The sequence below is a fragment of the Betta splendens genome, chromosome 5 (assembly GCF_900634795.4).
Source record: "Betta splendens chromosome 5, fBetSpl5.4, whole genome shotgun sequence".
Lineage (NCBI taxonomy): Eukaryota > Metazoa > Chordata > Actinopteri > Anabantiformes > Osphronemidae > Betta > Betta splendens.
The window spans coordinates 1899151-1912974 of record NC_040885.2 but is presented as its reverse complement, the minus strand read 5'-3'; the positions used below and the strand labels follow the sequence as shown (position 1 = coordinate 1912974).

The 13824-nt window shown below is 45.1% G+C and overlaps 3 protein-coding genes across 5 annotated transcripts; 1 reads left to right on the top strand and 2 right to left on the bottom strand.

Annotated features, from left to right (window-relative positions):
• Window positions 1-1307: 1307 nt before the first annotated feature.
• Window positions 1308-5636, top strand: gata1a (GATA binding protein 1a). Of its 2 annotated transcripts, none has more exons than XM_029151191.2 (6): window positions 1308-1431; window positions 2726-2960; window positions 3053-3550; window positions 3650-3795; window positions 3869-3994; window positions 4074-5636. In XM_029151191.2, the coding sequence occupies exons 2-6, from the start codon at window positions 2747-2749 to the stop codon at window positions 4356-4358; spliced, it is 1269 nt and encodes a 422-aa protein (XP_029007024.1). In that variant the 5' UTR covers window positions 1308-1431; window positions 2726-2746; the 3' UTR covers window positions 4359-5636. The 2 variants fall into 2 exon arrangements, with proteins under 2 accessions (XP_029007024.1, XP_055365291.1); XM_055509316.1 differs by lacking the exon at window positions 1308-1431 and adding an exon at window positions 2444-2593.
• Window positions 5637-7268: 1632 nt separating this feature from the next.
• On the bottom strand, window positions 7269-9302 carry LOC114855762 (bcl-2-like protein 1). Of its 2 annotated transcripts, none has more exons than XM_029151192.3 (3): window positions 9151-9302; window positions 8005-8624; window positions 7269-7869 (listed from the first exon to the last, which is right to left on the bottom strand). In XM_029151192.3, exons 2-3 carry the CDS (start codon window positions 8533-8535, stop codon window positions 7729-7731), a joined length of 672 nt encoding a protein of 223 aa, XP_029007025.1. In that variant the 5' UTR covers window positions 8536-8624; window positions 9151-9302; the 3' UTR covers window positions 7269-7728. The 2 variants fall into 2 exon arrangements, with proteins under 2 accessions (XP_029007025.1, XP_055365292.1); XM_055509317.1 differs by lacking the exon at window positions 9151-9302 and adding an exon at window positions 8952-9084.
• A 358-nt stretch (window positions 9303-9660) lies between these two features.
• Window positions 9661-13787, bottom strand: adnpa (activity-dependent neuroprotector homeobox a). Its single transcript, XM_029151810.3, has 4 exons — window positions 13445-13787; window positions 12816-12928; window positions 12459-12551; window positions 9661-12370 (listed from the first exon to the last, which is right to left on the bottom strand). Exons 2-4 carry the CDS (start codon window positions 12921-12923, stop codon window positions 10052-10054), a joined length of 2520 nt encoding a protein of 839 aa, XP_029007643.1. The 5' UTR covers window positions 12924-12928; window positions 13445-13787; the 3' UTR covers window positions 9661-10051.
• Window positions 13788-13824: the final 37 nt, after the last annotated feature.

The window sequence follows — 13824 nt, the reverse complement described above, 5'->3', positions numbered from 1 at the left end:
CTTACCCTCTGCAGGGGAACAGTGAGCCAGAGGCCTACCCAGCATGCAACTGGTGAGAGGCAGGTTGCACGTCGCATGGCTGCCACTTTACCAGTTAGCAAACTCAGTCACCTCTACAGGCATTTTAAAGACTCCACATCCGACTTTGACCCACACACTTTAATCACGAACGTAAAGAATGTAAATGAAACTTGAATATGAACCAACTGTATATGAGACTGATCTGTGAAAGTGATTTCACATCCTTGAGTTTTCCTCCAAACTGCTCAACACGACTGTAGGAGCGACGGGTTAAAGGAAATAAGGGGAGTCAATTAGCATGTGTGCTACAGTTAGCATGACCTATAGGACGATTTGCATCTGTCATAACTGATCCAGTTTATCAGGCTGACATGACCTTGTCAGGGTATCTGTTACATTCAACTGTTGCGGGTTTTTAAATGGCAGAAAAAGACCCAGTGTTGCAAATTTTAAAAGGCTTCGATCCTCGCCAACTGTTTTGCTCACCTGATTTCCCTGAAAACTGTAAATGAACAAAGAGAGAGGAAAGTTGGGCAGCTACTTTGACTATCAAATGACGGGCACAGCGACGGGCTTGTGCACAAGCAGACACCGTCCGGACCATATCTCTCCCCCATGGTTGCAGCTCGTCTCCCTATTTGCATCACTGTGTTCCATTCTAAACTATGATGGACCACAAAGAAATTGAGCCTTTTGCATTTTATATTTGCTTTGTTCAAATGTCTGTCGAACTCTTTTCCATGTGGGCCCGGCCTTATCAGGGGTTGTATGCACATTTCATTAACAGACAAAAAAGCAACCATCTGTGTAATGACCATTGTGCCAGGAACACCTATAAGACATTTCGCATGACGCCTTTCTGTGCAAACTTTAAATCCTGAAAAAAAAGCCCATAACACAGAGACTCTACTTTTTTTTACCCAGCAGGGAAGTCTAACAATTTGATAAAGGCCTTGGTTTGACACTGATATGCTTTTTATATGTAGAGCATCCTGTGTGGAAATCATCCAAGATACAAACACCTTATCAATACTAGTGCCATAAAGAAGAGCAGAGGAACCAGGATTTAAAGTTGACACCTAAAGTCGCCTGTTGCACTTGATTGAGGAGCTGAAAACCAGCCATGAAAAAACAGTAACTGAGCATTTGTAAATCAATTAAAGTGTAATTTTGCATTCAGAAATATAAACATGTCCTAAATGCTCTGACTCAAGTTCTTTCTGTTTGGACCAAAGAGGTGTGTCTTTTACAGAAAAAAAAAACGTGTCCCCAACCCCTCCCACGAACTGTGTGAGACCTGAACTTTGCTGGTGGCTGGAGGAGCTGTTCTTGTAGCTGTCAGCTCCCGCCGGGTTAGACAGCGTCGCCGCGTCCTGCCGCTCTCCTCGCTCCTCTGTCACGTCCACTCAGGTAGGTGACCCCTCGGGCTCTTTGGCGCCCGTCGGTCTCGGAAGCGAAAAGAATCTTCTGGCCTGTTAATGTGTGATTCTGCCAACTCGCACCAGTGGCGGTCACCAAGGGCCGGACGGCTTGATTGGCTGAGTAGAGATGGGTGAAGGTGACGGAGACAGGCTCCCTGTTGGTGGACTCAACAGGCCTCTTAAAATTCAATTGTTTTTTAATTAAGTTTTATTTTATCTTTTTTTAAATACAGAATTTCACTATTTAATGCATTGTAATGTTTAATTAATTGACATAATTAAATTAATTAAATGACATAAGGAAAAAATAATCTCTAGTCTGATAACCATGATAACAAGGGAACCTTAGATTTAAAAAGAAACTTTTAAACAAATCTAACTAAATATAATTGATGCAGCCTGATTGAATACATCTCCGTCATTTGAGTCTCGCTTTACACGTGTGGAGTCTCTCGTCTGACAGATTTCTATGAATTAGATGAGATTAGTGTCCTTTTGTATCAGTGGGGCTGGATATATTTAGCATTATAACAATGTCGTCTATCAGATTTTCTCAGACTTTATCAGGCGCTATCGGCCTCTTCTTCCTCTCAGCCAATTTAACGAAAGCAGCCTTGTGTGTTAATGAAATTCTCATACAGCTGCAACATTCTTTGCTGTCACACGTTTGGTAAATAAGTCAATATAATAGAATTTTTAATTTAATTAAATAATAGCAAACGTGCTTTTGAGGCCTTATTTCCTCATCCCAGGTCTAAAAGCTGCAGAGAATTTCATTGTATTAAAAAAGTTAAATGAAAAATGAAATATCATCCGCAATTTTCTGTGTTACAGCAGATTTCGCTGTTGATGCGTGCACCTGCAGCCTTTAATTTAGCTGGAGTTCGATGCTGTTTGTCTCCTCAGGAGCCTTCTTCTAACTGGCACACCTATAATAGAAAGGCCACAATAGCTGTTTGGTCACTGTGCATCTCTACATTTATAGACCCGTGTATTTTTAGTCTTTGCTTTCAGCCACAGTCAAATGAGGATCCTAAAAAAGGAAGTTTGAAGAAGCCTGCTGTCGAGAGATCTCATCCCTGATAGCTTCAAGTTAGGCTGCTTGTTGTGAGCAGTGTGGTGATAAAGCATCCGCCTCAATCAAAGTCACAGTAAATCACACAGAGTTTTCTTTTTGAAGAGACGATTTCACTTTCACTGGAAAATTCACTGTTTAGGCAAAGAATGCGGTTGGCTGAAAACGATGCCGATTTTCTTCCATCCACATCCTTTTCTCGCTGCAGGTTGCGCACTTCCCTGTCAGCATGGAGGACTCATCAGAGCAGTCCCACTGGGCGTCCCCGGCTCTGCTCGGCTCCGACCCTCTGAGCAGCTTCTCGTCGGAGCCCGGCCTGCTGCCCCCGGGGGACGACGGCGAGGCCTTCTTCTCCGGCCAGGACGCCGACTACGCCGGCCTGCCCTCCTTCTTCTCCAGCCCCGGCCACGGCCGAACGCCGGCCGCCTACAGGCACAGCTCGGGTCAGCGCTCTCGCTGCGCTCCCCTCCCCTCCCCTCCCACGGCCGCCCTCTGAGCCCCGCGCTGACTCTTTGCTCTCTTCCTCTTTCTGCAGTTCGCCCGGTCTTCACCTCGCCGCACCTCCTCAGCAACCTCCAGCTGCTGGACGGCGCCGCGGGCCACTCCATGGGCTCCAGCTACACCCCGCCGGCCTCCGGCTGGAGCGGCAGCCCCCTGACCAAGAGCCATTTTCACCCGCACACCCCGACGTCCCTCTACACCGCCCCCTCCTTCACCGCCTCCAGGGACGGGTACTCGTCCCCGGGCAGAGAGGCCGCGGGCAGCCCCCAGCTCCAGGAGGCCCTGAAGGCCGAGCGCCTGAGCCCGCTGGGGGGTCTGGGCACCAGCGGCAGCTTCCTCAATCTGACCCCGGCTTCTGGGAGCATGTACACGCCCTCGTCCCACTCCCACCCGCACATGCTGAGCCCCTACAGCTCCTACATGGGCGGCCCGCAGGAGTACGGCTCCGCAGCGCTCTACTCCAGCCCCGGGGCCTGGATCAGCCCCTCGTACTCCCCCAAACTCCGCAACAAGATGAGAATATCCACTCCAGGTGAGAGCGCCAAACGTCCTCCATTTCATTCAATCGTCCTTACGTTTTTCCAAGCCAGGCGTTTCCACATCATTTTGAATTGTCTCTGTTTCTGCTCAGAGGCCAGAGAATGTGTGAACTGCGGAGCCACAGCCACCCCGCTGTGGCGCCGGGACGGCACCGGCCACTACCTGTGCAACGCCTGCGGACTGTACCACAAGATGAACGGCCAGAACCGGCCTCTGATCCGGCCCAAGAAGAGGCTGGTACGGGAACTTTTCAAACGCACCCTTTCCCTGTCAGCACGGTTTCCAGACGGTTCCCTTCTCTGGGTTTCAGATTGTCAGCAAGCGAGCGGGGACGGTGTGCGCCAACTGCCACACCAGCACCACAACGCTGTGGAGACGCAACGCCAGCGGGGAGCCGGTGTGTAACGCCTGCGGGCTCTACTTCAAGCTGCACAACGTGAGTCCCGACCGGCTACGTACCCCACGTGCGGTGCCTGCTTTTCAACCTTCAAACCCCAATGCCTCTCGTTTCCCAGGTGAACAGGCCGCTCACCATGAAGAAGGACGGCATTCAGACGCGCAACCGGAAGGTGTCCAACAAGAACAAGAAGAGCAAGAAGGCAGCCATGCTGGAGCAGTACTCGGAGGGGGCCCAGGCGCCCGCCCTGGAGGACGCCGGGCCCTTCTCCCTCGGCCCCGGGACGCTGCTGACCTACAGCCACGCGCCGCACCTCCTCTCCACACCGTCCCCCCTGCACCCGTCTGCGTCCCTGCCCTACACGCACCACCTCAACACCGGCATGGTGCCCACGCTGGTGTGAAGGGGAATCAGAAGTCAGCGCACAAACGCGCCATCGTCACTCATTTGTGTGAATGTGTACAGATGTGTTGCTTGTATAATAACCGCAAGCTCAGGCTCTAGTTTGAAGAGGGGATTGTTTGAACTGTAAATACATGGATAACTAGAATGTAGCTCTTTTTATTCCTTCTGTGAAATGTGACATTAGTTGTGTGTCTGTTTTTGAGTTTGCATTATTATTTGTCAAATGTTACCACGTTAAATAAAGTGTGGCTCATAAGAGTTTGTCCCAGTTGACCACAGCTAAGGCTTTAACCCCCCCTTCCCCCGTGGATATAATGGCTTTTTTGTACAGGCAGAGCTCCACTTTGACAGTGTAATAGTAATAAGCGGGTATGCAAATCCTCCATTCCACAGAAGTGACAAACATTTAACTAAAACGCTCCACTCATGTGTTACCGACACGGCCAGCCTGCGTGTCTGAACACACACATTTGTATATCATCACTTTAATCGGTGAAGACCCCCATTCAGCCAAGTGAGGTTAGTTGAAGGTTAGACACTTTTTATTCTCACCACATTCTTGGAGAAGGGCTTTATTTTCGTGTATAAAACTCTCTGGTCCCGCTTCAAGACGAGAGGGCAACGTTTTTCGTTTCTTTCTTTTTTTTTTATCTGAAAGCTGAGAGTAGATGGACTTGGGTCTGAGGGGCTAAATGTCCTGAGGTAAACTTTGTGGCCTATTATGACACATAATCAAATCAGCTACTTAGGTAAAAGTAGCAGAACCATAATGATAAATGGCTCAATGATAAGTTTATGTCCGTTGTACATCACAAATATTACATAACCTGCTAAGTATATTGCGGAAATTATATGACATCTAAGGGTTTTTATCAGTGCATCAAAATGACCCATTAGTTTGTGAGCTAATCTTAACAGTGATATGAACTGTTAGATAGTTTCCTCTGAGCCAAGGTGTCATATGTAAACTAAAAAAAACATGAAGTGCAGTAATGAGAAATATCAGTCAATATCAACGTATGCAGTGAGAATGCAGTGGAGGCAGGGCATCAGGTTCGTTTTGTTTAGGCTTTATTCATGTACATTGTAATGGCACTGTTGTTGTTTTTTTCACTGCTACTACTGTGATTGTTTATTTCCAGGTGCACCAGACATTTGGCTCAGTACCTGATTAGATTAGACTAATTAAAGGAAGCATCTTTGACTAAAAGTGCAGCCAAGGAAAAATGCAAATGTTTAAATGCGGAAATAAAAGCTCCTTATCGCTTCATCTCGATGTACTGACAGTAAAGACCTTTTCATTTAAAATGCCCTGCATGTAAACACGGTGCGTGGATGTGGGCGAGCGTAGTTTTTATGCTGAGCAGCAGGGCTGGGGTTGCTCACTCGGGACTGGGGGATGACAGATAAGCTATCACTGAGGCCACAGACCCCAGAGCATCCACCTGCTGCTGGCACCGCCACTCTCCCACTCCCTGTCAGTTAGTCAGGGAGGTGCACGCTGCAAACTTTAGGTGCGAGGACTCAACAGTCACCCGGGGCTCTGGCAAACATGTTTCGGTCAAACAGATCCAGCCGGGTTTCATAATCTGTGTTCTTGTGCTTTGCAATGCTTCACTGCAGACGTCGGGGAGAAATAAGACTCTCATCTGTTGATTTGGTTTCAGCTTTGTGAGCACAGCCCAGTGAACATCGGGTCATGACACCCACTCGCAGCTCATGCCCTGTGAAGTGAGTCATTGCTATGACAATTCATATTCTCCGTGAAACATTCACACAGAATCAGTGGACGTCATCATGAGACACGCATACAAAAAAAAAGTGACACGATTGTCAATTTCTGACAAATGTTTGGCAATTGTTTCCATAATTTATACTCTTTTCCTTAACTGTCCCTATCTGTTGTTTATCTGCTGCAGCCGCCAGCTCTGCTCTGGGGAAATGGCAACAAATGACGGGGATAGATTAGTAACCACAGGCCTCCTCCAGCTCACTCACAAGGTCATCTGTTGGTGGTACTTTCTTTCATACTCTTGTGCTTGCTTCTATTATCCATTCAGCCTTTTTTCTCAATTTTGCAGCGGTGTAGAATGTGCTTGTAAAAACCCTGATGGCATGAAAGCAAGCGATTTCATTGCAAGTTGTATTATCTTATCAGGATATGAGGCAGGAGGGTTCACGTAGATTAAAACACATGCTTGAATGAAATGCATGCTCAGAGTATGAATGAAGTGGCACCTCGAGACAGAGCAGCCTAGAGATACTACATTGTTTTCACCACAGTTAGAAATAAACTATATTCACTCAGTGCAGCATCACGAGATTTTGAGACGTGTGGCTCCCCCTAGAGGCAAGAACACAGCACCACAGCCGCTGTTTTATCTTTACGGTCACAGGAACATAATCTTAAACGAGATATCACACATTCATTCATCTATAAGAAATTGAGGTGTTAAGGATGCAATATTAATACACTTGAATTTGGAAATATAGACATATTCCATTATAGCTTCTTTATATCCAAGCCTCTTGGTGGTAGGGGTGTAGTCTAGACAATAACGTGCTTTTACTGTGTCCTAGACAGCAGTGGTGAATGTATCAATATCAACTATTAAACAAAGACATCTAGGGCATACGAACATCAGAGACTGACATCAACCTCAATTAAAGTGATCAAGTCAAATTGTGATGAAGCAAAGAATCTGATGATCCAAACTTTACAAATCAACTTAATTATTGATTAATGCTGCTCCGACTTAGATTTGTTGGTGAAACCTGGTTGTGTTGTTGCTCTGAGGTCACACTATGTTATTCCAAATTTAAAAAAAAACAACACTATGCTGTGTGAGAGTATGTGAGATATTATCATTATATTTAAATGTGTAATGAAAAAGAAACAAAGACACAATAAAAACATAAATATATTTATTTTGTAAGCATGCCATAATCTCCAGTACAGCCAACATGAGGAGAGGAGCATTACACTGTAGATTTATATAACTTATAACTATTTTCTGTCAGCTGTCAGTTTATTAAAACACACAAAGGAAAAAAGGAGCAACGTCATCAAACCAGTTGAATCTTCTTCACTGTCTTTTAGCTTATCATGTTCAGTCCGAGCACTTCCAGTCTTTAAACACTGAAAATCTCTTTTGTTTGGTAACAAAAATAATAAAACACACTGGACAAAGCGGAGTGAGAAGTATAATGGCTCACTAAGCTACATATTATGGATACTCCCCCAAACTGCTCAGGCCAGTGTGTCAGTGCACAAGCAGAGCGGGCTTTTTGTAAACATTAACTAGTTAGATTTCGGTTGGCGTGGCATTACACAGAGTGCGTGCTATGGTAAATGAAATGAAGCCCCTTCACCGCCTCTTAGCAATCACCACACCCAGCAGCACTCCCGTCAGCAGCACTACTCCAAATAGCAGCCATCGTTTCAGAGTCTCCTGGGAGCCCCTTGCTTCAGCAGCAGCATCTCGCCCAAATATCTCAGCGAAGCGGTCCTGTAGTCAAAAGAGGGGAAATGTGTTTGTTGGCCTAAGAACGTGAATACTGAAGATATCAGTTCTTCATCACATCTTTACAGGCTTTATGTATGTTGTATGATTGTATGTTGAGTTCCTCCAGCAGCAACTCACCCATCCTCCCTGGCTCTGAATCCAAGGACTAATGTGCTCATCCAGGTACAAGGTCATCCAGTCTGCGACTCTTGAAACCAGCTCACTCATATTCTTCTCAACGCATTCCACACACAGTACCCCACCAAAGGCGAACAGACCCACTATGCGTCCCCAGTTGACTCCGTCCTTGAACAACTCATCCATCACACTCTTAAAGCTGTGATAGGCTGTGTCAAGAGTGACATCAAGCTGTGAGGAAAGGTCACTAAACGCTAGCGTGAAGCGCAGTTCAAACTCTTCAGCGGAGTCCCTAAGAGCTACTTTTACCGCCTCTATACCCTCACATGGCGAGTGTGTCGACATCTCCGGGTCGCCATTGCCCCTCCGGCTGCTGGCCAGTAGGCCATTAGCAGCTGATGCACTGGTTTTCTCTCCCGTTTTAGCTGCATCATCTGGCCTTAGCAGCGACGCTGGGTAGTTTCTCTGAGAGAGTTTGTAAATGATAAAATACTCCACCAGCTCTCTGTTACTGTATGACATTGTTCCCATACTGTGACCCTCCAGAACACAGCCTACCTAGTCAGATCATGGTTTCCCCTGCTATTCCTTTAATGGTGCCTCTTCCACAAACTATCAGCCTGGAAACATATAGAAATGAGAAAAAATTGCATTAATTCCTGCGGGTAATCACTTTGGTGGAAACGCTACAAAAGTTGAAATTTTAGTTCATCACAAGTACAGACGTAAAATGAAATATGTGCACTTATTCCAGCATGTTGCTAGGCTAACACTATTCCTGGTGTACACTAAAAAAATGAATGAAAAGTAATAGTTGACTGATCTGCCATTAAAAAGGTATCGGACAACTGTATCAAACATTTGCAAAGAAACCTGAGTCATTAACTCATAAGGGTTAGCTAATTGGCGGCGTCGCAAGATTAGCGTTTCCACACAAATGTCCCTACGTCGTATAGTTCAAATATGTGCCTTTAGATGTTAGCTGGCTCAGCTGACAGCTTTAGCTAACGTTACCATCACGTAACGCTACACACTAACGTTACCAGTTTTAGCTAAATAGCTGTTTAAAAACAGCACATAGGAACGGAATATAAACAACCAAACTGCAATCACGTGACTGGCATTATATTTGACAGTTATACTTACAACTGCTAAATGCTATTTGCGTAGCGGAAGTACAGCTATAGAGTTTGTAAACGCTATAGATGTGAAGGCAAATACAACATTTTGGCAGCTGCAGACCCTGTGGCCTGTACAGTGATGCACCCTAGCGATTGGCCAATCCAGCTACTGTACATGCCTGTAGCCCCGCCTCTTTCCAGGTCTACACCAATCAACAAGGGAGGCAGACCGGAAATTCAGGGGCCCAAAAAAGGACAACAAACCTGAACGAGGCGTTTACGGCTTCGCTTGTTCTGGTGAAATTTAATATGCAGACATAAATGAAGTATATGAAAAACAGTGCAGTCGCTTGGAAACTTAAGTTGAAGATGCCGGGGAAGAGAATTGTCGCCTGCTATGACTTTGGTATTATGCCATTTGTGCTAACGGTTTACTTCATGCATGCATGTGATGTTTAGTGATAAACAGGGTTATTATTAATTCCTACACGCACTCATAATTTTACTTTTAGTACCTAAATCTAAAATAACAAACTTTTTTATTAAACAAACATTTTTATTAAATTGTGTTAAGCAATTATCATATTCTAGATGTCCTAACTGTGAAATAACAATATCATACAGTTAATGTCACAGTTGAGAAAAACCCCTATTAAATGAGAAACTTGGCATAATCGCAATCCTTGTCACAGACTGAATGAAGAGACTAACAAAGAACAATGGCTAAAATATATACAATGACATGACACTCACAATTATGCACTACAATTTTTCCTTCTTTTCCTTCTCTGCAATTCCTGGAAATTGAATGTTAAATTAATCAATGACTTGTGACCAAATACATACTCAGCTCAATAAATAAATACAATAAATACACTCCTTTAAAAATCGAAGCAGTAATTTAGGCATAAGATCAAACAGTGAGACTAACTGAAAGTCATCCAAGTATTTGTGTTCCCTTCTTGCGAACTATGCTTCTCTCTAGAAGGTCCCTCTGCTCCGGGTTGTGTCTCTTCTGCAAGGCTTACTGCTTCCTGGGTTATGACTCTCTTGTGTTGGTTGGTGTCCAAAGTTCCATTCTCAGTAGGTCTAGTCTCGGTTTCCGATTCACTATCTGAGTCAATAGAAATAGTCTCTGTGCATGTACTGAGTTTGAAGGTACAGTTTAGTGTCCCACGCGGCTTGTTTTGCTTCGTGTTAGGCGTACCAGACTTGAGGCTCCCCAACCTCCTCACGGAGGTGCTCTCTTCGAAGATCATGTCATGTTTTACCTTTTTAAGTTCGTGCATGTCGAAGCCAAGTAGAACAGATGCTTGACTGGTCTCACAATGTTTCTCACAAATCCTTTGCCTGGTCGCAAAGTGACTAGAAATGTCAGACTTCCACAGCCACAGACTTGCGGACAGCTTATCCTCTTCTGGATGAGAAAGGTACGGTCGCCGGTTAAAATAGGCAGTCAGGAAGTTTTTTCTGGCCTCGTATGTCTTGTGCTCAAAGCTTCTCGGATCGAGAGCAAGTCCATCATATTCAGACTGACTTACAACCGCGGTGGAGGAAATCTTAGTGTCCTTGCTCAGCTTAATCCTCTTGGGGTTGGATGTGGTCTGCAGTGATGGCTGTCTCTTGAGGAAGCCAGCCCCAGACGAGTTAAGGGTTAAGGCAGACCTGAAGCTTTGGCTTGCTTGGTTCCTACCAACAGCTCTGCATTGCACAAGATGCAAAGTAATTGTGGAGGCAACCATGTTACTTGTGTACACTCCCAAGCAATGGATACACTTGTATGTCATTTTCTTCTCAACAGGATGCATTGTTTGGATCACCTGGTGTCGTTCTCTGAGATGCATAGCCAACGCATCGGAGATGGGACCTTTGAGGATGCTGAAACAGAGCGGACACAGAGTTTTCCCCACTTCACTCTTCTGAGACGACGAAGGGAAACTTTTAACAGGCGTCTCACTTTTCTTTTCTATCATTTTCGGAGGGCTTAGTTTGACCAGAGCTGAAACACTTTTCTGAGCAGACTCAGACTGATCTTGACCATTAATGGATTCCTTCATGTTGAAGGTGAGAACAACCAGCTGAACATTGCTGGAGTTGTCCTGTTTAACAGTGAGATCAAAGGTTAGTGGTGATGCACCAGGGGGTCCAACAAAATCATTGGGGTGAGTTTGTGCCACATGCTCCAGGATCTTCTCAACATTATGGAAAGCAGAGTGGCACTGTGGACAGGTTAACCCATGAATTAACATGTGATTAAGCAGTGTATCACTGGGAAGATAGCGATTGCAAAGCAAACATTTGCTGGTGAAGTTGTGGATTTTCATGATGTACTTGGCCAATGCCCACACTTTCTTTGCCTTATGTGCACTCTCAAAATGAGCATTATAGAGGTTTTCTGGAAAAAGCTCATTGCAAACTGTACATATTTTCCACTTCTGTGTCTGAGATGTGTTTACAGTAGTAGCATTGCCTTCAGGTACAGCGCTGGCAGGAACTGTAGCACGGGTGGGGTTGGCTACAATTGGGTGCCACCTTTTACCAACAGGAGCTGCTGGCTTTAAGTGGCCAATTACTGACTGTGTTAATGGTGCAGTTCTAATTACTTGGCCCCTGCTAACAGTCAATGGGGCCTTCTGAGTTGGTGTTACAGTCTGAGACCTGGACACGACAATATTAGCATGTCCAATCATGGTGGTTACTTGACCACCAATGCGCTCATGATATTCTATAACGTGCTGCACCAGGGCCTCATAGCTACGGGTGGAAAATTGGCAGCGTTTGCAGAGGATGTTGTTGCCATTGACAGGATTAGCGCCATTTTTGACAGAGGACTCTGAAACTACTCCAAAATATGGTGTGACAATATGCTGAAAATGTTCCCTGTAAATGTGCCTTCTCACGATGTTATAGAGCGCGTCCCGAAACGTGCATCTTTTGCAGAAGTACATCGCTTTCTCCACACCATCTGCCTGCCTGGCTCTATCGAGACAGCTTTTGTCATTCGTCCCAAGTGCGGTTCCCTGTAAACTCTGATAATTTGGTCGTACCGAATTGGGTTTGTGGAATATTTTAATGTGCGTCTCCAAAGTCCTCTTGTTTGCGGTGAACGCGCAGTACGGACAGTTGAGCAAAATTTTGCTCTCAAATATTTGTCTGTGTACATTCCGAAAGTGATTCTTGTAGCCCGAGTAGTGCTTGGAAGAAAAGGGGCACTCTGTGCAGCAAAAGGGCTTTGACCTGTATTCCTGCATGACATTGGGGGGAAAAACATTGGTATTAGAACAAATATAACTGTGCATAGGCATTTAAAAGCAGCATAGAAAAAAGACTTACCTGTGTTTTAGAGTATGATGGATCCCAAGAGCAGATATCAAGACAAAGACTGCCCTTTACAAACTGCTCATTAGGGCAAAACTCTTTGAAATCCTGCAACAATATTGGGGAAGGGGGAAAATCCAACATTGTATTCGCAGTTTGAAAATTATTTGCCATTTGCTATATCCTTTGTACTTTCTATATAAGCTTATTTATTAAATTATTATTTATTTTAAATATACCTTTAACACTAGTAATCACCTAAGACACAATATTAAAATATCAATATGAATTTTTTTATATTTAAATGAAACTGAACTAAATGAACTGAGGATCAGGTTTTTGTATTTGACTGAGTAAAGAAAACACAATCACCTCTGCTGCATCTTTGCAGTATTCCAGTCCAATATCGCCAAGGGCTTTTTTCACTTGTTTTCTTGCTCTCCGGATCCTTGCAAGATTATTTACCGGGAGTTGGTACATCTCTCCTGACAAACAGAAAAACACTGCAGGTTCATTCACTGACTGGTCCAGATCAATGACTCTGATCACGCACAAATGTAAACAGTGTTAACAAAAGTTGACTCTGTGGCTTGCTCCACACACGACACGCCCTTTGACAGTTATCTCCATTTGATGCTAAGTAGGTGAGAAATCACTACCATTATATTCACGATTAGCGGCCCGCAGAGTCACCTGTGTTTAAAAGCTGCAGACCGAGGATCCTGATACTGTTCTAGTGCACATCCAGCTCAGTTTAACCTTACTTGCTGGCTAACAGCTTGGGGGGAGACGCGCACATCCGCAGGCTGCACCCCGTGCACCATAATGCAGTTTTAAAGGATGTTATTAGCTTTAGCGGCTAGCGCTATTTTAGCCTGAAACAACGCTAGTACCCCTGCATAGGTCGCCCCTCTCACCTACTTAGCATCAAATGTAACGGTCCAGGGCAGTTATGCGCCATTGTATTGACTTAACTATTTCAATCAACGCGTTGTACTCACCGTAGGATGCTTGTGGAGACTGGCTTTACGTGCCCTGGTTATGGTTAGCGAACAATGAACTTGGTAATAATGGTGACGTTAGCCCTCCTCTGAGCCGGTGCCGATGCTCAGCTCCACAGCGAGCTAAATACGCTATCTGCTTCACATTTTCTTACAGCTGCTACGTAGCTCGAGGGACGAGAGGCCGGACAGAACGATGCAAATGTCAGGAAAACAGTACGACCTAAAAGCGGCGCATGCCCGCGCCGCTCGGGTTTCGTGGGATAGCGTTAAAGCTGGTTTTGTAGCTCGCACCGGTGCTCGGAACAGCTGTTAGCTAACATTATCTGCTCCCACTGAGGCGACTATGGATTCAAAATGGCGGCGACGACAAGGCGGAA

Excerpts from the sequence above, each read along its gene's own strand:
- gata1a (XM_029151191.2), top strand. The coding sequence starts at position 2,747 with ATGGAGGACTCATCAGAGCAGTCCCACTGGGCGTCCCCGGCTCTGCTC. Across the intron at positions 3,551-3,649 it reads GATGAGAATATCCACTCCAG|AGGCCAGAGAATGTGTGAAC; the intron begins GTGAGAGCGCCA and ends GTTTCTGCTCAG. Across the intron at positions 3,995-4,073 it reads TCTACTTCAAGCTGCACAAC|GTGAACAGGCCGCTCACCAT; the intron begins GTGAGTCCCGAC and ends CTCGTTTCCCAG.
- adnpa (XM_029151810.3), bottom strand. The coding sequence starts at position 12,923 with ATGTACCAACTCCCGGTAAATAATCTTGCAAGGATCCGGAGAGCAAGA. Across the intron at positions 12,552-12,815 it reads ACTGCAAAGATGCAGCAGAG|GATTTCAAAGAGTTTTGCCC; the intron begins GTGATTGTGTTT and ends ATATTGTTGCAG. Across the intron at positions 12,371-12,458 it reads CATCATACTCTAAAACACAG|GAATACAGGTCAAAGCCCTT; the intron begins GTAAGTCTTTTT and ends AATGTCATGCAG.
- LOC114855762 (XM_029151192.3), bottom strand. The coding sequence starts at position 8,535 with ATGGGAACAATGTCATACAGTAACAGAGAGCTGGTGGAGTATTTTATC. Across the intron at positions 7,870-8,004 it reads TTCAGAGCCAGGGAGGATGG|GACCGCTTCGCTGAGATATT; the intron begins GTGAGTTGCTGC and ends TTTTGACTACAG.